Below are 22262 nucleotides of genomic sequence, written 5' to 3' on the forward strand. Positions count from 1 at the left end.
CTGGCATGTCCAAAGTGTACGAATGGGTGTGCGAATGTGTATGTAATTGCACTCTGTGATGGATTGGCACCCCATCCAGGGTGTACCCCACCTTGTGCCCCATGCTCCCTGGGATAGGCTCCAGGTTCCCTGTAACCCTGAACGATAAGCGGTATAGAAAATGGATATATGGATGTTGCCACGACATATTAAGTCATGGGTTCAAGTTATATAATTTGTGGCCATGACCCCATATCACAAAAAAAATTACACAAAATAGAACATTCTCCTAAAGTGGCGTACTACAGGCTTTCCTGAAATTCTAGAAACCCACATTCTTGATGTCTCCTCTCCCTCTCTCTCTCTCTCTCTCTCTCTCCCTCTGTCTCTCCTGTCAGGGAAAGCCATCCCAGGAGAGAAATTATTTAATTACGACTTAGCAGTAGAGAACAAAAAAAAAAAAGGCTCCTCGTGGGACGGTGACTCTGTTGAAACACGAGCGCAGAGTCATAGCCGCACTATTACAGGGAGCAGCATCCAACCTTGCTCATCTGACATTGACAAATGGAGCCCATTAAATATCTCTGTGCAACAAATTGGCAGACTGCAGTCGGGTTCCTGAATGGGCAGAGTGTCAAACCGATCCAGATGAATAGGCATGATAATGGATACTTAGCAAATGAGACTTAAAAAGAAAGCCAGCTGTGATGATGGACCGATAAGACACTTATAATAAGAACACTTATACATTTCATGCAGCTAAATGTGTTTTATAGTATGTGCAAAACATATTACATACATCATGAACAGCAGACATGTAGTATGAAGTCAAAATTAAATTAAATAATAATTATTATTATATGCACACAAAAAGAAACATCTGTATAGGTCACAAAAAATGCGAGATTTTATTTTTTCTAATGTATACTAGTTGTTTTGAACTATACAAACAAAAGAAAGTCGCTCTAGTTCCCTCAATAGAGATGTATACTTGAACTTCAAACCCTTTTTCCATTTTAAATCCACTGTGCTGGAGTACAACAGCTTGGCTAGTCATTATGGACCTTCAGTCTGCACGCTCCGACCAGATTACACACACTCTAATGCCTCGTAAGATGATTATTCCTATTTCAGGAAGCACTACTCACCCGTTATGGTTTAATGGTGCTTTATTGATTATCAATAAGTAAGGACTCACAGGCAGACAGGTCTTGAGTGTCCTGAACAGATTTAAAGATGCAACCTTTAAGGTAGTCATGAAGCAGTCATGCTTAAGGAGTCACAATAACTTCAATACAAAAAAAAGGATGGAAATATTACCGGGTCACAAGTTATGATATATGCGATGTCTCATTGTTTACTCTCGGTTCTGTGTTGCATAAATGACAATCCAAGAAATAAAAGGCAGAATAAGAGCTTTATAATATACAATAATGTCTGTACGTCAACAAAATATGCATAGATTTTGATTTTCAACTGATACATAAAGTGCAGGACTTAAGACCAGAGGAGTCATTTGTCCAATATGTAGTATGGTTTTAATAATGATTTAATTAGCAGAACTTGGGCTACAAGAAATGGATTTTACTGTAAGTTAAATATTACGCAAGAAATACTAAACATTATTACAGTGGACACTTTAATAAGAACACCTGTACCCTTGCACATCCATGCAAATATTCAATCTGCCAATCATGTGGCAGCAGGACAATGCATATACAGGTCAAGAACTGGTTTGAGTACAGTATTTCGGTAACTGATCTCCTGGGATTTTCACGCACAACTATCTCTAGAGTTTTATACAGGGTGGCTTGGGGGAAGAAAAAAAACATCAGAATGGTCAGTCTGGTTCAAGCTAACAGGAAGGCTACAGTAACTCAAATAACCACACTTTACAACCGTGGTGAGCAGAAATGCATCTCAGCCTTGTGGCAGGAGATTAACAACTGCAGAAGACCTCAAGTTCCACTCCTGCCAGCCCAGAACAGTAATCTGAGGCTACAGTGGGCACAGGCTCAACAAACCTGGACAATTGAAGATCAGTGATTCTGTACCCAATCTTGCCATTCTCCTCTGGTCTCTCTCATCAACAAAAACGATTTCCACCCACAATACTGCCGTTCACTGGATGCTTTTTATTTTTCATTCATTAAAAGGTAAAACACTTACTGAACTCCTCTGTTTATGCAGATTGATACCTCAAAACGTTTAACAGCAGAACCTGCATGTTTAACTACATCATATAACTAATGTTAATGATGAACAAAATAAGTGTGATTGGTTTTTCTGTATTCATTTTAATAGCCTTGACTACTGCTAAATAAAAAGATAGTATAAAAAAAGATAGTAGTAAGCTGTATATATATATATATATATATATATATATATATATATATATATATATATATATATATATATATATATATATATATATATATATATTCCAAAGGCCCTTTAAGAAATGAATTAAAAAACATATTAAACACTTATGTCGCTTCCATTGCTTTTACTGGTTTAAAATGACATGGCTGCCATTGTGCCCCTGATGTTTTGCACAACTTGCAGTTAGCTCGGTTACTAAGACAACGTCAGCAAAATGCTGATATTAATACTGCAGGATCAGAAGATCCTAAATCCAGTATGAACTCTAGAGTACTGAAGGTTAAATATCTCCATGTTCAGCTCGGTATGGTGTTACTGATCATGTAAAGAAAAAAAAAACCCTGAAAATAATAAGCGCATTATGAAGGAATGTGTTTACCATGAAAAAAAATCTTCCATTTTTAACTCTTTTGTATTCATGTCAAATTAAATTTGCATATAACATGAATGTTTTTTTAAAAAGGCAAGCCTATGTCTAATCCAGAATATCTATATATTAAGCATTATTTTAAAAATATTGTCTGAAGGTTTTTTTTTTTGCTTATTGCTTTAATGCTTAAACCTGTACAACTTACTTAACATTCTATGCATGTTAATTGCTTATTTTCAGTTATTCTTGTTTATATTGTGCAGGCAGTGCAAATAGAATTATAATGCAGCTATTCAGATGCCTGAATATGCATACCTTATAATAATAATGACATAAATGCCATAATAAACATTACAGCAACCTTTACTTTCTGTTTTTCCTCTGCTCATGCTCGAACTCTACCTTGTTTGCATCTGGCTAGTTGTTACCTGTCTTATTCTGTTGTTACCTCAGTGTGTGTGTGTGTGTGTGTGTGTGTGTGTGTGTGTGTGTATATATATATATATATATATATATATATATATATATAATATATATAATCATAGTGGGGGAAATAAGTATTAATTTTATTTATGGAATTTAATGTTGTGAATTCTTCATTTGTGTGGATTTCTTGAGTTAATACTGATGTCTGGTGAAAATTTCATGTGAATAACCTCATTGGAAATATATTTACTGAAAAAAAATGTTTATATGTCCAATACTTATGTCCCCCCCTGTATGTATGTATGTATGTATGTATGTATATGTATATGTGTGTGTGTATATATATATATATATATATATATATATATATATATATATATATATATATATATATATATATATATATATATATAACTGTGTTAGTATTATGTCTGCATAAAGTTTGGTTATAATGCAGGTGAGAGGTGAGATGTAAAATATCAGTAAAATGTAAATGTAAAACAAGATGTCAAATAATGTAAAAAAAAAATTTTTTTAAAAATTGAAGCATTAACATATTATTTTAATAAAGTGCTATGCTAAAATGACAAATCACTAAATAACAGACCAAAAAAGGCAGTCTTCTTTTTTCCCTCCCAATAAAAATGACAGACAAGACCATCGACCGATATTAACCCAAACCCTGGAAGCCCCGCCCCCTCCCCCTATCTCACATCAGTAACATTTCAGCCAGTGCTGTTGCCTTGACTGATTTCCCTGCTTAAATAGATGCTGTGACGTGGCGTCCTTGCTTTCCGTCAAACTTGAACAAAGAATGTTTTGAGTTCGTTTATGTAAAATCTAGCAATGAATGTGCCACTTAGCTAACATTACACAAGTATGTAGTTAACATCAGTTACTATAAACATGTGCAATACATATTCCCAATACATACTGTAATCTCATATGCACTCTCTGTTAGCTGTAGGAGCATATTACTGTAGCAGGAGAATTTCATTGTTTTCTTATGCTATGTATCTGGAATAAATATGACAGTAAAGTTGACTTTACTTGGTACAAGTACAGGACATAAGTATGGCAGGCAAATTTCTCGTTTCTAATTGTTCAGATGAGGATTGGGTCAGAGACCAGAATGTCTGCAACCGAGTCTTAATCAATTAGAAGCTCTTACGTGAGTCTGGTCACTGAAATGACAATTAGCCGTCTTTCCACTGTGGAATTTTAGACTCTGGTCTGGAAATGAAACACTTAGGCTACAGTTGTAGTGCCTCCGTTGGCAACGTAAAACCCTACAATTATAATAACAATATGTGACATTTATAATAATGCAGGAAACCCAAACTCAAAACAGAACTTAGGTAGCACAGTTTGCACTGCTGCTCACTGCTACACAAGGGATACTTCTCATTGCTGTAGTTTATACACTTTGTAATTAGGAGTGACACTTTCAAATTGCTGTTGGATGCCTGCATCAGTCCATATGTCTAGACTTTTATTTTAAGGACCCTTCAGAATTGTCTGAATGGAAGCCTTATACTCCATTTCACGATGGGCGACAGGTTAAATGCATCAGTAGGAGTAAACAAAGTTATGTACTGTAACTGTAGTAACCACTCAGTGTGATGTGTGGCTGGGAACCTAGCTCAGCTGAAAAGACAGGAACCAGAAACATGTCCATGCCCATGGTTTGATCAGATGGTTACCTCAACGCTGACATTTTCATAAATACGGATTAAAACGTGCGTCGCCTTTTCCTCTTTCCACAGTCATTCTTTGACATATCTTTTTAAGGCCTTATTCGGATTAGACTAGTTTAACATGGACTACGTTTACATGGACAGCAGTAATCTAATTATGGACCTTATTCTGAATAAGACAATATTCTCATTAAGGCGTTTACATGAGTTGCTTTTAGAATATTCCTTTCAAGTTCCAGTTTTACATGTTATAGAACATAGTTCGATTAATGGTACACGTCATTACGTCACCGCGCCACGCCATCCCCTCCAGAATTTCACATATCAACATACAGTTCATCTTCGTCATGGCACCATATACAGTTTTGGGTGTTTCATTTTTAATTTTAAGAAAGCTTCAAGTGCAGTTAATTATTTGTCATGCTGTACGTGCAAATAGACGACTGATTGAAGCCATGGGCTGCGTCCCAAACCACATACTTACCTACTATATAGTAGCAAAAATACATGTATATCTCCTACTATATAGTAGGTAAGTATGCGGTTTCAGGCGTAGCCGGTTGAGCACTGCCGTATGTGTACGTGTCCTATTGCAAAATGCGGTGAAAACTCCCACACGACGTTAATAGTGTGATTAAGGTGTGTACGTGTCTGCAATGCGACTAAAACAGGAATACTCCACGTCATAATCCAATTTGTGTTTACTTCGAGTATGACTTTAGTCGGATTAAGGTCATCAATAATCACTGTTTACATGCTAGGTTCCTAATCAGAGTATCGTCTTAATCGGGTTAATAATAGATTATTGTTGTCCATGTAAACGTACTGATGTAGAGGTGGGTAAATGTAATTATTACTTGAGTATCTTTGGGATTTTAATCCTGTTTCAATACGTTATTCTCAGTATTTTTTTTATGCACTGCGTCTGTCCAAATTCAGTCCTACATGTTGGTAAATATGCCGTCATATCCTGTGGGAAAAGCTGATTTATACTTTTTCTTCAGTATAAAGACACTAAAAGAAGTGCTCTTTCCTATTCTCTCCCACCGAGACCAAAACAAAACCGCACACTGTCCAAGTTTAAAGTGCTGAACAATAAAAAAAAGCTATGATATTTAAAAGAAGTGATATTTTCAGGGTTTTTAGGTAAGTTATTGAGTTCCAAGGACAGTTTTGTCCTACATACAGTACATGTTACGGTCATGTGACCTACTAACGATCAAGCGCATCTTGCACCACCACAATCCCAAGATGCAGCTAAATAAAAGGGCAGATATTGTATTAAAACAAGGTGTATGCAGTGTGCATTAGACTTTAAGTGTGACGGTAAAGACACTGGCATCTCTGTAATTTAAATAGAAAATCACTTCTCCTGTGCAAATCGACCATAATTACTACAGACATCGTCCAGCAACTTTACTTAACAAAACTTATATCTGGAAATCTTATCCCACAGAAAGAAGCGCAATTAGGGGATTTGATCTTTTTGTTTCCTTTGGATTTTTTTTTTGTTTGTTTTAAGATTTCAAGAATGTGTAAAGTTTTTTTATATATATAAGGACTTAGTAATAAATTGTGCTTCACATTGTGCACTTATTCTTTCTTACATCTAATCATTCAAACCAAAAGGTTGAGTGCATAAATTGTGGGTTTTAGCGGAAAAATCTCAAAAGTAACCGCATTTGTCGTGGAATCTTCTTCAGTAAGAATGAAAACTTCAGAGTTCAATGGCAAAAAGAGATTAGATGTTTATTCCCATAGCAAAAAGAGCCGAGCCGGTTTGCAAAGCAAGTGCTGGACTCCATCTTGATATGCTATTTTATACACTTCCAAAACAAAGACTCTACAGATCATCCATCTGTTAGGATACGAGTATAAAGGAAGTCTTGTAGCAAACGAACACACACACACATATCCTTGAACATTGGTGCATCTTCTTAACACAGGTGGTCTTATCAGTAGTACATATTCTGTAATTGTCTAACTTCTGCAATGGACCGCTCATAAAGCTTAAGGGGCAGTGGTGGCTTAGCGGTTAAAGCTCTGGGTTACTGATCAGAAAGTCAGGGGTTCAAGCCCCTGCACTGCCAAGCTGCCACTGTTGGGCCCTTGAACAATGATAATGAATGATAATGAGTCTTTATTAATCCCATATACATATGCACAGTGAAATTCTTTTCTTCGCATACCCCAGCATGTCAGGAAGCTAGGGTCAGAGCGCAGGGTCAGCCATGATGCGTCACCCCTGGAACAGAGAGAGTTAAGGGCCTTGCTCAAAGACCCAACAGTGGCAGCTTGGCAGTGCTGGAACCCCCGACCTTCCAATGAGTAACCCAGAGCCTTAACCACCAAGCCACCACTGCCCCCAAGGCCCTTAACCCTCTCTGCTCTAGGGGCACTGTATCATGGCTGACCCCATGCTCTGACCCCATCTTCCTGACATGCTGGGGTATGCGAAGAAAAGAATTTCACTGTGCATATGTATAATGTATATCATTATCAATAATAGTGGATACGTGCTAAGGAATGACAGATAACAAAATCCGTGAGCTAGGAAGAAACAGACGCAAACTGCGAGTGAGAAATATGTGCTCAGTGATTTCACACAAGCTGGAGCATATGTTATAATAACATATTCCATGCACTATTACAACATAATCATGTTTAAATGCTGATTTAATGTTACTTCACTCTCTCTCACACTCTCTGAAATACATTTCAATGTCATTATTAGGCCTTTGATGGATTAAAACCTCTCTCATAACTCTGGTTATTTTAACTTCTGATTGGACCTGATGGATTACATAATAAACATTATTTAAATCATAGTGCGATCAAAGAACTTCTTCTATACGTTTTAGAATTTAGCTTTAAAATAATGTGAAATAAAGCCAGCTCGAAAGGAAATGCTACAACAAAATGAGGATATGCTCCGAGGATATGCGAAGACATCGGAGGGAGAAAGGAAAGCAATGGTAGTAGTTCTAGTTCATAAAGAGAGATGGAATCTTTTGAACTGGTATGAGTTATTATGCCCTATCAAACTGTGCATGTAGTTTATTTCTTGTGATAAAGAAGTAGCATATGTAAAACATAGCATGCTCGATGTCTGGTTGGAGCAAATAAATGTCTTTCTCTTGTATGTTTAGCTAAGCCTGTTTCAATAAGCAAGTACAAATAATTTCAACATATCAATGAAGATTAAAATTCTATAAGAAAAAAATAATAATAAATCACAAAAACTTCACAATTTTGGTGTTTAGGTAATTTTGCCAGGATTTCTCACGAATGTGCACGACTCCAAATGACCTTGAAAGAACAACCTAATCAACAACAACAACAAAAAGAAGCAAATATGAAACCAGCTCGTGTACAATTGCTAAGAGACTCATTTTTGAGGTTTTTAAACACACAAAAACAAATGTGAAAGAAAGCTTACGAGGCACACGTGAAAAAGACACGAGGCCCTGCAATATGTCTTCTGCCATATCAGCGAGACTAAAAATAACTTTATTTCACAGGAAAGGCCCAAATCTGCAGAAAGGATGAACGAGCTGTTCCTGGAGCAAACATGACGTCAGCAATTATAAACACGTTTAAAAAGCCTGTGCAAACACCTTGTGTGTTACTGGAAGCAGCGTGTAGAAACTGCACACCAAAATCAATGTGAGAAACTTCACAACGTAATACAGCAAAATTGTTCAGACCCGTTACATAAAACCCTGGCATCACGTTTCCTGTTTCAGAGAGTGTGTGTGTGTGTGTGTGTGTGTGTGTGTGTGTGTATGTGTGTGTGTGTTCCTTTACTGAACAAGTCTGAATACTCACCTATGAGCGCCTGAAAGAGGCTGCTTCTGAAGATGCCCATCACGCGCAGAACGGCAGCTTTGAGCTGCTGCTCCTCTGGCTTCTTCAGTTTGGAACAGTAATCCTCCAGCAGCCCTAACGCTCGGGCCGTATCTGCCAAAACAGTCGCCAAGCATTAATGTCACAGGGATCTAGTGGGATTATTGTTATTATTCTGCATGACAAGTGTTCTCTGTTAACATCTTTATACCACAGTGCTGGTGAATTCATGAATCTGATTGGTCAGAAGTTCTAATCCATTATCACTTATATATATATATCTATATATATTGTAGTAACTCATTCACTTGTATTCTTCTAGGACTTGTAGGGCAGATGCTAAACATACTCTAATCGTAATTATAAACTGATATAAAAATGGCATTTGACAAAGGAGTCTAATTGTCGATCGGGTGATGTTTTCTGAGAGCTTTCTAGTTTCTCAGTTGCATTGTTTGTCTTACTAACACAGGATGTGGGAACGAGTGTTTATAGCTGCTGTAATATAAGTGGTCTCGGGATGTTCCATAGAATTAAAGCACACCTATTATGGTTTTGAAACGTGCCTAATTTTGTTTTAAAGGTCTCGTACAATAGATTTACATGCAAACACTTTAATATGCTCATAATTTAAACTGCAGCATTACCTTTTCCCCCGCAGTGTCACAAACGACTCGTTCGATGATCTGCTCTAAAGGATTCATTCTAAACTCCTTCTTTCAGAGAACATACTCTGCTCTGATTGGTCAGATGCCCCAGTGTGTTGTGATTGGTCTACCGCTGTCAGCGTGCAACGAAAAGGAAACGCCCACTACGATAACGAGTTTTAGCTCCGTCTGTCAGCGACAAGCCAATGAAGACCAGAGGCGGGGATTTTTGTTACAAACCTACATAGTCTGGAATCACTAACGACTCGTTTCAGCTGTTCAGAATCTGTTCCTTCTTTTGGGAGTCAATAACTCCGTTTGTTGTGCACAGTGATTTTTGAAACTTTCCAGACTTTTTACATTCACAAACAGCTACATAACACACCACATGAAAGGTAATATTTGAAAAAATCATAATAGGTGCACTTTAAGTGTAACTAAAAAACAGGTCAAAAGTATGATGTGTATGTGGCGGAGAGGGCGTGGTCGAACGCCGGCTGTGGACGGAGAGGAGACGGGTTGACCCGGCAGGTAACACGTGATGATTCTCACCCGAGTGTGATTACGGCCAGTTTATTATGTGCTCTGTTCGTCCTTTCAGGAAACGCTGTGAGCCAGAGAGAGAGAGAGAGAGCGAGAGAGAGAGAGAGACGGAGCTGACTGAGCCGACACACACTTGCGTTAGACTTGAACTTAACAAGCTGCGAGCGGCGTAGTGTTTGTTTTTGTTGAAGCAGAAGACACTGAAACGCGCTTGCAGGAAACAGAAAGTCTGCGAAAATAAAAGGAAGTAAGAAGCTCCTTTAAAAAAATTTCAATTAAAAAAATTTGCCTGTCTCCCGAGTCGTCCTTCTCACACACACAGACACACACGCGGTGGGTTCTACAATGTCGGACATTAATAAACTAAAAATTGTAGTCGCTGGATCATTACAGAGGTAGGCTATAAGTGGAATAATGCACTTCAGGACCTCCCATCGTTGGTTATTTTCTTACAACAGCATGCCACCAAGTGTTTCATTTCACACTTAATTCTTCAAAGGTGTGCGTTTGTTTGCTCTTCCTACAACTTCCTCAAAGTTATTTCCGAGCAACTTGTTACAGTTTAGTTTACCTCTTTAAATCTCCCAGGAAACGCCCAGGACCTGTAGCAAGTCCAGATTTTCATTTCTCCTTTCCTATTTCCTAGAGTTACTCAATCAGTCCATACAGGATTTCAAGGAGTATTTTTTTGTGATTGTTGTGGCCAAAAAAATGCTTGATTTTGCTACATTTTTTAGAGTTTTTGTGCCTTTTGGGTTTTTTTGCAGAAAACTAGTTGCAAAATTGCAGTTGCACGAAATTGTTTCGCACATGATGTTTGTTGGTAAACGAGACCTTTTAGCTGTACTTGTGTTCGACCGAGAGGGCTTTGTCTTTGCCTAAATCTATGGAAAATCTGCAGTCATTTTTTTAAAATGGCAAGTTCCTCCAAATATTGCTGAGTTTGCTTGATTTTGCGTTAAATTCTGCAATCCAGTGGTAGCTTAGTGGCTAAGACATCGGATTACTGCTCGGAAGATCGTGAGTTAAAATCCCAGCACTGTCAAGCTGCCACTGTTGGGCCCTAGAGCAAGGCCCTTAACCCTCAACTGCTCAGTTGTATAAATGAGATAAATGTAACCCAGGAAATAGGGGACGTCCCCCGGACCTTGTGAATGTCCACTTAGGTCCGCATTTGGTCCGGTTTATAACGTTCGCTGGCGGACGTTCCGAGGACATTGGAGGATATCAAACCATAACACTACTGACTGTGTTCATTTCAGCGAAAGTCCCCTAAGCCAGTGGTTTTCAAAGTGGGAGCCAGGGGGCGCCTGGGGGGCCTCAACAATTTGGTGTGAAAAATAAATTCTCACTCTCAGACAACCACACACACACACACAATCAATTCCTAATATAATGTAATGTAAAGATGTAACATGTAATTATTAATAAAAAAGGGGTATATATATTCAGAAGTCTGTATTTTCAATGTGTTTTAAAGACATCTTGCCAAAAGGGGGCCTCGGTCAAATGTTAATGCCATTTGGGGGGCCTTGCCCTGGAAAAGTTTGGGAACCCCTGCCCTATGCGTCCCAAATGGCCGCTGGACGTCCTGTGAACGTCCCCTTGAACATCCGTAGGACGTCAAGGGGACCCTACACATGGATGTTCGGGGGATGTTCATAGAGGCCATTTAAGGGACATCCTGGGGACCTTTTTTTGTCAGCTGGGAAGTCACTCTGGATAAGGGCGTCTGCCAAATGCCATAAATGTGATGTAAAATCCTGGAGGGACTGGCTGAATAATCAGTAGTAGCTACTGAATAATGATTAACTGAATAATACAGCTGAGAGTTTTGGTGTTAAACTGCTACAGCATATGTGTGGATTTCATTATACCTCAATCGTCATTAGCTTTGGATTAAAGCATCCGCCGAAATGAATTCGAATGAAAATGCAACAAGCACCAGAAAAAAAAATAACATGCAACAGTTAAATAAAATTCTGACTTCACTTTCATAATGATGATAGAATCTATAAACTGTGAAGATTTATTTGTCACAACGTGATTGAACTATTTCTTTTCTTTAAAAATCAGGTCATGTATCCTTCTGACATTCAGAGAAGCTGCGTTTCGTTATCGAGTACTAACGTCAGACAGCACTGGAATCTCGGAGTAAAAAGTTATTCAGCGTTTCAGCAGAAGTCGTTATTACCCTGCAAATCCAATTGCCTTCGCTCGCTCACCAGATGGCACTTATGTGCTCTAATGTCTTTTAGTCAGGCAAAAAAAAAGCTTTGTAAAAACTTACTTCCCCTTTGGCATAGGCTATTAAACAGTCGTGATATACGAGACATGAAGCTTATGACACTTGAGGTCCATTCTGGAGTCTATTTATAGTCTCTGGACTGCATAGTGCATGTACACTATAGTCTATAATTACACTCTGACACCCATTGCTGCAAATGTACATAATATTAAACCTTAACTGGAGGTTATGAAGTTAATCATCATGGAGAAAAAAAAAAAAAAAAAAAAAAACAAATACTAGCATGCAGACAAAACGTAGCTTACAATGGCAGGCTTTTATGATAAACTGCCAAGACAATGTTTTAAGGTTTTCCAGGTTTTACATGATGAATCACGAATGTGATCTTGTTTGTTTGTTGTTTTATTTATTTCTCTCACCTCTTTTTCTTAAAGGCATGCTTTCTTCTTTATATCCGGGTGAACCTGCAACACATACGTTTCCCCTTCATTGGTTTGATGGCTTTGGAAGTCTTGGGCCAGTTGCAAAGCCTTAAAGTACTGAGTTATCGGCCAGTTTCGCAGCAGCGCTCGTGCAGCCACGTTAGATGGCATTTAGCTCAGCTTGCACATTTGAAATCCAATAGATTCGAGGCGGTTGTCGTCGTCATCACGTCCACGAGAACTTGAGCTCCATCAGCGCAGAGTGACTCCGTGTGTGTCCGCTTTGACTGCGATGAATTTGTACACCGGCATGCAGGAATATCCAGCTAGGAGGGGTTTCGAGTAAAGCATTTTAAACGGAGCAGTCCATCTTGTCTCTACTCTTAGGCGAGGAACACGTCACACCAAAAGTCCTAGTTCATAAAAGAAGTGACTTCGGTGCAGGACCTTTGTGCTGCACAAATGCACTCGATCGCTGCATCCATAAGGCGTTTCCTTTGAGCTGTGAGCGTCCGGACAGAGAAGCCTCCTGGGTCATAAGTTGATAAGAGGAGATTTAAAGTGGAAACCAATCCCAGCTCCAGGAAATATTAAAGGCGCAGCGGTGCTGGTCGGTCCCGGGTGGACGGGTTCGCGCTGTACTCACTTTTACTCTCAAACAACATTAATGCAGCCCTGTAGAAATCATCTGGACCAGTGGATGGAGAAGTTTTAACAAGTAGTAAACTCAGACACTCTTATCCCCAATCAGCGGGTTATGTAAACTCGTTTTAAATGGCTTAGGTTCCATTCAGGTCAGATTAATGCCAAGCTCAAGGCACCAGAACACCTGAACTGTCAGTAGTTATGGCTTACAGTATGAGTAATAAACATTTCACACACAAAATACAAGATCAAAACAGGACCCATTGCATTCTGCAGAAGAGAAGTGTCTGTGTCAGAGTGGACTTTCCTCTCAGCCTCTGCAGATACTCCAAACTGACATTCACTCATCATGACAGAGGATGTTAATGTCAATCACCTAAAGGGATATAATGCAAGAGAGCATGTGTAGCTGCGTACATTATTATTGCGTGTGTGAAAATAAACAACATCCGCATGGATGGATGGATGGATGGATGGATTACTGAAGCATCCTGCTAGTCGGTGGGATCGGCTAATCTCAGCGAGCACACAGCGGCATGTCGGTGCGACGCCTGTCGGGAGACACCTGCAAGTTTAAAGCTAGCACATTAACAACCTAGACTGTTCAACTCCCAAATTCTTTAGCGCAAAAACCTCTTATCTTCAATACGCCCAGTCATGTCGTGAGGATTTACTTTACATTTGTCCCGTCTTTCTTTGGCTTCGTCTCTGTCCGGCTCGGATTGTAGACTCTCTACGGCGAGTGCAGCGATTTCAGCAGCAGCAGCAGCAGCAGCATCACGGATTTCGCCTTAGCAACCAGGGGCGGGGTCACTACGCACCAGCCGTGACTGGCAGGTTCGAGCAGCCAATAGGGCGCGACGTCTTTACCCGCGTGCGTAAAACTCAACCAATCGGAAGACGTGTTTTCATTCCTGACTCTCGATGTGAAAGTTCACAGTCACATGTGGTTAGTTATGGCGGCGCACTGTGCGGTTTGAAGAAGCGGAATGGGGGAAAAGGAATGTTATTAGAACGACTGATTGTTATAGCGAACCAACTGCAAGGCAAGTGATAACGGAATGAGGCACAGATACAACGTGCGTTATAACAATTAATTCAAGAGGTTTTTTTGTTGATCATGTATGAGCTAGATATAACTCAGTCATGGGAAAATATCTAACGTAAACAAACATCCTCTGTTTATCGGCATAGATCATGAACTGTACATTAGCTAGTAATAGATGGGGTTGTTTTTGCATCCGTCTATACAGCATCATGTCTTTTTGATAATGTTCTGTAGGAAAATGTCGCTGAAAGACACCAGTCAAGGGCAGCCAATGTCCAGAGCCATGATCATGGAAATGCTGTCCAAAAGATTTGAAAAGCTACCAAACTTTGACAGGTAGGAAGCCTGAACCTGTTCCCCAGCTGTCCTCCCCCTGACCTCTTGGATCATTGCCCTATTACAAGTTGAGCCTAATCTGATCAGCTGTCTTTCAACAGGAAGCTGTTCGCATATGGCCCGGTTTATTTGGGTGCTAATGCTGGACTGGCGGGTCTGATTGCAAACAGTTTGTATCGGCGTGCGCTCAATGTCACACAAGGACGATTTACTTCCGGTCTCCCCATGTCCGTACTTCCTTTTCTTACAACTGTGGCATTATATAATGCAACTGTCAGCAATCCCTTATTAGCAGGTAAGAGCTTAATGTGAAGGTAAGACATAAATAATAATAAATAACTGTTTGCTGATGATGTTATATATTTTGTTGTTGTGTTTCTAGGTGACCTCAACTGCCCAACCTGTGTTCTACTAAGAGGCGCTTTAGTAGGTGTAGCTGGTGGTGGAATATACCCCATTTTGTTGGCGTTGCCAGTCAATGCTGGGCTTGCAGCGAGGTGCGTTTATTTTACTCATCTCTTAGAAACTTCTGTCCAGACTGTCTTACATATTAAGCAATTGAAGGGTCCAACAATGACCTTCTGGCAGGCAGACGTCTCAAATAGCAACATTTCTGTCAATAACACTGAACCATTATCACTACCACGTACAATTAAACATCTAGCGAGTTGTGTACTGTAAGGGCCTTTGGTTTCCTCCTCAAAACACACTAGTAGGTGTATTCATACTCAGAAATAAAGGTACCTGTACTGTACTTTTCCTTGTATGGGTGAGTGATGTTTTCATTTTTGATTTACATGTTACACAATCTGGGTGGCATGGCGATGCAGTGACTAGCATTGCTGCCTCACAAGTCTCCGGTTTGATTGCAAGCTCAGGTTACTGTCTGTGTGGAGTTTCTGAACATGTTCTTACTGTTCAAAAACATTCCGGCAGATGTATTGGCTAAACTAAACTGTGCGTAGTTGCGAAGGAGTGTGAATGTGTATGATCCTGGAGATGAACTGGCACCCCACCTTTTGCCCAGTGCTCCCAGGATAGACTCCAGATCCAGCACAACACTGACCAGGACAGAGTAGTTACTGAAGATATGTTAATGAATGTTTGGGCCTAATTCATATTAAATGCCTCCTTATTTGCTTTGCAGGTACAACAGTGCTCCAATGCCAGAGAAGGGGAACATTTTGCGCTTCTGGATGACCCTGAGCAAGCCTGTTGTGAGGAGAATGTATGCTGTACTATTATTACAGACACTTTTTGGTACATATTTAGGCTCCAAGCACTTTGAGATCTATCTAAAGATGCTTAAACTGTCAGAATCTGACAGTGAGGACCTGCATGATTAAGCCAATATTTCACTTTAACACAGGACTTTCAAATACCGGGTTTACACTGTCTCTAGAAAACAGACCTAAACCTATCCTGTTTGTTGCCCTTTTTTTTTTTTTTTGCTTTTGATACAAGCTATTAAAGCCTAATGCACTGGGTTGAAAGTCTGATCTCATCATTTCCCCCTCAATATACAAGCCTAGTTAACAGAAAGCCCAAGAAGAGCTGTAATTATATACCACAGTTTTTAACAATGCATATGGCTCCTAGTGGGAACTTCAGAACTACATTTATATAATCAAAAGATGGAAGACAAGTTTTGAAAAAGTTGTGTGAATTTGTGTAACAGAGTGGTGCTTGAAAGTTTATGAACCCTTTAGTTTTCTACATACCTGCATAAATGACCTAAAACATCATCAGCTTGTCATAGAAGTCCTAAAAGTAGACAAAAAGATCAAGACCTACTTTGAGGACTTATGAAAATCTGATGTTTGAGGTCATATTTATGCAGAAATATAGAAAACTCTAAAATTCACAAACTTTCAAGCACTACTGTAATTCATTATGAATCTTTCATCTCTACACTGTCATGTAACCTGTTGCTGTTGTCTAAAGTGCATCATAGAATGAAAAGAATCTTTATTATTAAAGAAAATAATCTAAATTTTACAACCATATATTCCCAATTTGTATGAAAGCATAAACAAAAAATATTAAGGGTTTTGATGATAATTGTCTATATTGATCCAAGTTAACTTTTATTCATTTCTGTACCTAGTGGTTTGACTATTGAATCTGTACTAATATAATCTAGAGTTACTTATAGCATTGCACACCTGCTAAGATGCACTGTCAGTGCTTCAGTCTCTAAACACTACACTACACAAGTGCAGATAACATTCCCTGAACATCACAGAGGCTTCAAAACAATTATCCTTAATATTTAATCATTACTACTTTTTTTTTTTTTTTTTTAAGGACAGACATCTAAAATCTGATATTTTGGACAATTCTGAAGGAGAATCTTGTGTCCTTCACAGCAAAGGCAATTTTGTTCACCAAATTTAAAAAAAAAAAACAAAAAAAAAAACAGACACACTAAAACCAAAATAAGAATTTTAAAAACAAGATATAGAACTCTCAAACCCACTGGAGAATTTTGTGATGCCTACCAATATTCATGTTTCCATAAAACAGTACATGTAGTATAGTCATAATCCCCTCAATGATTTTAAGTCATTCGAGTGTGCAAACTGGTGTGCATGTTAATGTCGATTTCAAGCATCTAGTTCTGGCCATGCAACAGACATGTTAGTGCACCATAGAGCATACGAACCTATCATCAAAATGCAGGCTATATGAAATAATAAAATCATACAACCTATTACATCATTGGTTTCACAGTACAAGTGCTAATGGCCAAGTTTCCTATCTGTATATCTGAATACTCTCAATTAGTGAGGGTGACAGCAGAAAGCACCCCATCATGCAATTTATTATTCTAGAGTAAATTTTGCGTTTGTTTTATATGCAGTTTTACACAAGCCAAGAGACTTCTCTCGTCTGTGGATTAGCAAGCAAGCCATTTTTAAACAAGTTTAATTCATCTTTACAACACCCTTCTATAAATCCATTTGAATATTTTCTTTTTGCTAAATATTAAGGGGTAGCTTTAACACCATCCTGAACTGTTGAGAACAAAGAGGGAACCACTGCCACAAAGTACGAAAGAGGAGATTTAACATTGTGCTTAAATAGTGCTTTCACCTATAGTGCTTCTGTATGTTTAATCTGATCTCTGATCTTTAACCCCCTCTCAGTATTTCACTTAAGCAGTTAAATCACACTTGGGAGCAGACCAGAACAACCGGTCTGAGACGGTCTAAACAAAACAGCCTGGTTTCATACAAACTACTGCATTTTGATCAGTGACAAATCCATTAAACTCTGAACAGGCCAAAGGGAACCAAACGGCAAGTACTTTTGGTCACCTGCAGCAGTTTTGTAAATGCCAGCTGCCAAACTACCTCATGAGGAACGAAAGGTTCCAAAAGGACAAAGCTGTAGCATGAGAGACATCAATATGCTCTGGCTATATGGACCAACAAAAGGAAACAATGCTGGATGTGACACTACACATTTTAAACTATAGCATGTCCCAGAAGTCTCCATACATAGGGGAAATAAACACCAACAAAATGTTTCATACTCCAGTTCATAACCCCCAAATAACCTTTAAGAATGTCTTTGACAAAAGAAGAACGAATTTATTGAAATCATTCTCATGTCTGGATCGGGAAGGTGTCCCAAGGTTGAGATGGAAACATGGCAAGCACATCACACTCCCCAGTGTTCCCAAACTGGGGAGCCACGACTCTGTTTTTACAAAGAAATGTCAATCATGTAGAGGATGTTTTGTAAATAAAGTTACATTAGCTAAAAAAGTGTTAATTCCCCCATGTATGGGGACTTTGGGACACCCTGTAGTAATTTATAAAATTGAACTGTTGCACATACTTTAGAGTGAGCTTTGTGCTCAGGTGACTTGTAACTTCTACATCCCTTTCCATTACTATATTTGACCAACAAATTCAAATCAAGTTTTCAGCCCCAATGCTTAGCCAATTTTTGTTTCTTGGTTTGTTACATTAAATGCTGTATCAAACCAAATTATAAAAAAAAACTATCAATTTCTCTGATTCATTATCATGTTTGCAGTGTATAGGTGTGAAAGCCCCTCCCTATGTCTGGACCATCACAAGCTCTTTGAAAGCAAGGTTCCCCCTCCATAACCCACAGAATAAAGGCCACATAGCATGTTGTCATGGAAAAGGTTTGTGGTTTGCAGTCCCTTAAAGGCAAGATTACCACTCTTTATCCACTTAGAAAAGAGGGAGGATAACACTTGAGGAGAATGAAGAAACTGCTGTTTAAAAAGAGAAGAGGAGAATGGTTAATATAGTTCAAAATAAAAGCAGTGTACATTACACAAATGCGTTGAAAAAAAATAAGATTTATTTGCAGATACTGATTCAAAATCCTAAACAGTCTTTGGATTTCAAAACACATTGACTTGTATACAATGCACTTCTAACAAAATACAGGTCACACTTTCCCAAAAGAAATCATCTGTGTTGTTCTGTTTGTGAAGATGAAGCTGATTCTTTAACACATACTCTGCTGCAATGGTTTGCTGGTAGGCACAAAAGGCCAGGAGCTTTAACTGCCAATACACTGATACTAAAATAGTGCATTTTTTTTTTAATATCAAACAAAATGCAACAGGATGGAGTACCAGTAAAAGCGTTAACTTACACTGCTTCTTGTACTACCTTTTTTAATTTACCAGGCCATGTTGCAAGCTGCTGGTCCCGTTTCTTCAGCTTTCCCCACAGCAAATCCACTTTAGCATAAAAAAAAATAAGGGGCTCCATGAAAAATGTTCTTCAGGAAATTAGTGACATTTCACAAAGGGCTTCATCTGAACAAAAAAAAAATTATAATAAATCAATGACTGGAATTTCACATAGCTCTTTGGCCATACCAATTACAATTTATATTGCCTGTATACCAAACACCCTTTGTGAAGCATCACCTATTTACATCATTTTAAAACAATTTACAATAAAGGACTAATTAGCCCTCTATGATGTTGATGAGTGCTAACTACTGCATGCGTCATAAGCATGATCCAAAGTGTTTAATTCAAACATGTTCAGTTAGCATCAATTACAGGAAACTGTATTTCCATGTTCATATTGTGCCGTGAACTTTCAGAACACTCCAGCACATCTCAGGAGAAACTCATTTCTGTGCAGTCTTCAACATCTTGATCCTTACCATAGGTTCTGGCAGTCATGGATGCTCTGAGATCCAGTCACCCCACATGGCAGACCAAGCACCTAGGAGAAAACTGTCAACAAGTTTAGCAGTAACTTGTATTCAAATCAGTTTCTTATATACATGCCATGTCTCTATTTGTACAGTTAATTTGTCATCGAGACAACTACTGCTGTGATGTCCAACACGCTGCTCATTACATTAGTTCAGTCTCAGGGAAAACGCTGAAAAGGCAAAATACTTGACCCTACATTTTAAGTGATGCGCTTGCACTCTCTGCACATTTAGTGCAGAACTCCACAGAGACGTGGTCCTTGTCCACATGCAGACAGACGCCGCCTGCCGCGGCCTTGTCCTCCACCTTCACTTTCTTCCTTGGCATGGCGTAATCGTGGTCGTTCTCGCTGGACGCCTGGAAAAGCGAGGTAGAGAATTTCATGCCGTTCACACCGCTCAATCTAGACAACAGCTGCGCCAACATGCTCTCATTGGCCAACACGGCTCTCAAGTACCTAGTCTCATTCTCAAGTTCTTCCACCCTTTTGTTCAGGCTGCCGTTCTCCTGCCTGAGAAGCCGGTTCTCAGAGGTCAGAGATCCAACGCGCTGCTCCAAGCCATTCAAATACTCTTTCTTCTTCAGCCGGTTCAGTCTTGCCGCCAGTGCGTTCTTATTCACATTGCGCCCAGAAAGGTCTTGTAGTTTCTGCCTCCGGGCCGAACCTCTGCTGTGGGATATGGATTCCTGATCAGTCTTGTCTTCCGCGCTTAACCCTAGATCCTGCATTCCCATGTCTTGGAAAGGACAGAGCACATCATCTTCTAAAGCCCAGTTGAAATCAGAGGTGAAGAGCTCATCTAGCCCCCAGTCGTTCGAATCACTCTCTGGTGAGGAGTGCTGGATTGCACCTTCAGAAGACATTTGTAAGGCGAGGTCACATTCCTCAGAAGGGCTTGAGCACATGGTGTCCACACCTTTACTCTCAAGTCTTCCTCTTTTTCTGGTCACCATTAGGGATTCCTGATTGGTCTGATTCTGCAGAATTATAGCCTGAAAAACCAAACATATTTAGTCACTAATCACGTTCATGTTTATAAAATGCACATGGCTGTCAGCAGTGGTTTGTAGAACGAACTGGTATTTGAAGTTAACTAGCTACGAGCTATTGTAGTATTAACAATGCCTTCTTAACAGGCCACGATGATTTCTAGCTAGCACGTAAAATTTACAAACCTCAAACGGCAAACAAAAACCGTAAATAACACGCGAAATAAACACGCACGTAACGCGTTCTGAGTACTACACTTTCCAAGCATTTCCCTCGAACAGGGAGTTTATAACCCTGAACTGTGTCGATACCGTGATTAGCTTAAAGCTAACTACATCTTCCTCAAGCCAACAACAGCTAGCCGACTCCTACTAAACATTTCAACAAGGATTTATAAGTAAGTTATGTAAATAGAGAACAACCTGAAGTTGCAGTTAATTAAGCCAAAAAATGGCTACTTTTTTTTAGCTGGCTAGTTGTTTACGCTGACGTTGTTACTGTAGGCCGCGTGCCGACGCCATTATTGGAGTGATACAGCATTTTTAGCGAGACGGAAAACGCCATTTTTTACGCTTCACTCATTTACTCACCCTCAACGGTGTATATCACACCTGCTTCAAAGCGTAGAACATAAAAAAAAAAATCTCAAAACACCGCGTAATGTGTAAGAAAGTTAAAAAAAATATATACAAAACAAAAACTCTGGCCCTACAACCGTAGCCGTGGCGACACTCCAAGCAACAATGCGATGTGTGCGCTCGGGCCTGAAATGGCGCGACAGGAGATCTCGCGAGATTTAAGTACTGCGAGTTGAACTGGAATGAAGTTGGCTTGATGTTGGAGGTTCGATATTCGCAGATAAGTGGAAATTAAGGGACCGTCTCTAAGCTTACATACGACATTGATAATAAACACGTTTCCAACTTCAATATCATTTGAAGGGAATGACTTACAGTCACACAACCAACTGGAAAGTGTTCATCTAGGTGTCAGCTATAATGCACACTTCTTAGATTTGTGATATTTATCAAAATAAACTATTAAATCATATTTAAATTTGACATGTATTTCACTACAGAATGGGCCCATACACAAAATATACAATTATTTAAAGCTCAATAGCATTTGAAGGGAATGATGCACAGTCAAACAACCAACTGGAAAGTGTTCATCTAGGTGTCAGGTATGACACACACCTTTTAGATTTTTGATATTTATCAAAATAAGCTATTAAATCATATGTAAGTCATTCCCTTCAAATGCTATTGAGCTTTAAATAATTGTATATTTTGTGTATGGGCCCATTCTGTAGTGAAATACATGTCTAATTTACATATGATTTAATAGCTTATTTTGATAAATATCAAAAATCTAAAAGGTGTGCATCATACCTGACACCTAGATGAACACTTTCCAGTTGGTTGTGTGACTGTACATCATTCCCTTCAAATGCTATTG

The 22262-nt window shown here is 39.1% G+C and overlaps 3 protein-coding genes across 16 annotated transcripts in view; 1 reads left to right on the top strand and 2 right to left on the bottom strand.

The window, feature by feature from the left end:
* Positions 1-13846, bottom strand: part of dlg2 (discs, large homolog 2 (Drosophila)) — a 287192-nt gene extending 273346 nt beyond the window's left edge. For 6 of the 9 annotated variants that reach the window (XM_053645030.1, XM_053645036.1, XM_053645022.1 and 3 more), the window contains exons 1-2: positions 12558-13845; positions 8683-8814 (exon numbers count right to left, since the gene is read on the bottom strand). In XM_053645030.1, the coding sequence (XP_053501005.1) occupies positions 8683-8814; positions 12558-12576 (151 nt within the window). In that variant the 5' untranslated portion in view covers positions 12577-13845. Of the gene's footprint in view, positions 1-8682; positions 8815-12557 lie in introns of all 9 variants that reach the window. The other 3 variants (XM_053645021.1, XM_053645023.1, XM_053645024.1) reach the window with 3 other exon arrangements.
* A 286-nt stretch (positions 13847-14132) lies between these two features.
* Positions 14133-16104, top strand: tmem126a (transmembrane protein 126A). The gene is made up of 5 exons (XM_053645068.1): positions 14133-14251; positions 14488-14589; positions 14691-14884; positions 14972-15086; positions 15737-16104. The coding sequence occupies exons 2-5, from the start codon at positions 14492-14494 to the stop codon at positions 15933-15935; spliced, it is 606 nt and encodes a 201-aa protein (XP_053501043.1). The 5' UTR covers positions 14133-14251; positions 14488-14491; the 3' UTR covers positions 15936-16104.
* Positions 16105-16535: 431 nt separating this feature from the next.
* Positions 16536-21628, bottom strand: crebzf (CREB/ATF bZIP transcription factor). 6 transcript variants are annotated; one of them, XR_008388101.1, is made up of 5 exons: positions 21395-21627; positions 20010-20806; positions 19759-19831; positions 19251-19321; positions 16536-18841 (listed from the first exon to the last, which is right to left on the bottom strand). XR_008388101.1 is itself a non-coding variant. In XM_053645062.1 (4 exons), the coding sequence occupies exons 2-3, from the start codon at positions 20765-20767 to the stop codon at positions 19774-19776; spliced, it is 816 nt and encodes a 271-aa protein (XP_053501037.1). In that variant the 5' UTR covers positions 20768-20806; positions 21395-21628; the 3' UTR covers positions 18916-19399; positions 19759-19773. The 6 variants fall into 6 exon arrangements, 3 of the variants coding, with proteins under 3 accessions (XP_053501037.1, XP_053501036.1, XP_053501038.1); XR_008388100.1 differs by having other exon boundaries at positions 16536-18844; XM_053645062.1 differs by lacking the exon at positions 16536-18841 and having other exon boundaries at positions 18916-19399; positions 21395-21628.
* Positions 21629-22262: the final 634 nt, after the last annotated feature.

This window comes from Ictalurus furcatus, chromosome 16 (assembly GCF_023375685.1).
Source record: "Ictalurus furcatus strain D&B chromosome 16, Billie_1.0, whole genome shotgun sequence".
Lineage (NCBI taxonomy): Eukaryota > Metazoa > Chordata > Actinopteri > Siluriformes > Ictaluridae > Ictalurus > Ictalurus furcatus.

Bases quoted from the DNA above. Each gene is read 5' to 3' on its own strand.
- tmem126a (XM_053645068.1), top strand. From the start codon at position 14,492: ATGTCGCTGAAAGACACCAGTCAAGGGCAGCCAATGTCCAGAGCCATG. The intron at 14,885-14,971 runs GTAAGAGCTTAA...TTGTGTTTCTAG, and splicing joins CAGCAATCCCTTATTAGCAG to GTGACCTCAACTGCCCAACC. The intron at 15,087-15,736 runs GTGCGTTTATTT...TTTGCTTTGCAG, and splicing joins AATGCTGGGCTTGCAGCGAG to GTACAACAGTGCTCCAATGC.
- crebzf (XM_053645062.1), bottom strand. From the start codon at position 20,767: ATGGTGACCAGAAAAAGAGGAAGACTTGAGAGTAAAGGTGTGGACACC. The intron at 19,832-20,009 runs GTAGGGTCAAGT...ACTTGTTGACAG, and splicing joins GCAAGCGCATCACTTAAAAT to TTTTCTCCTAGGTGCTTGGT.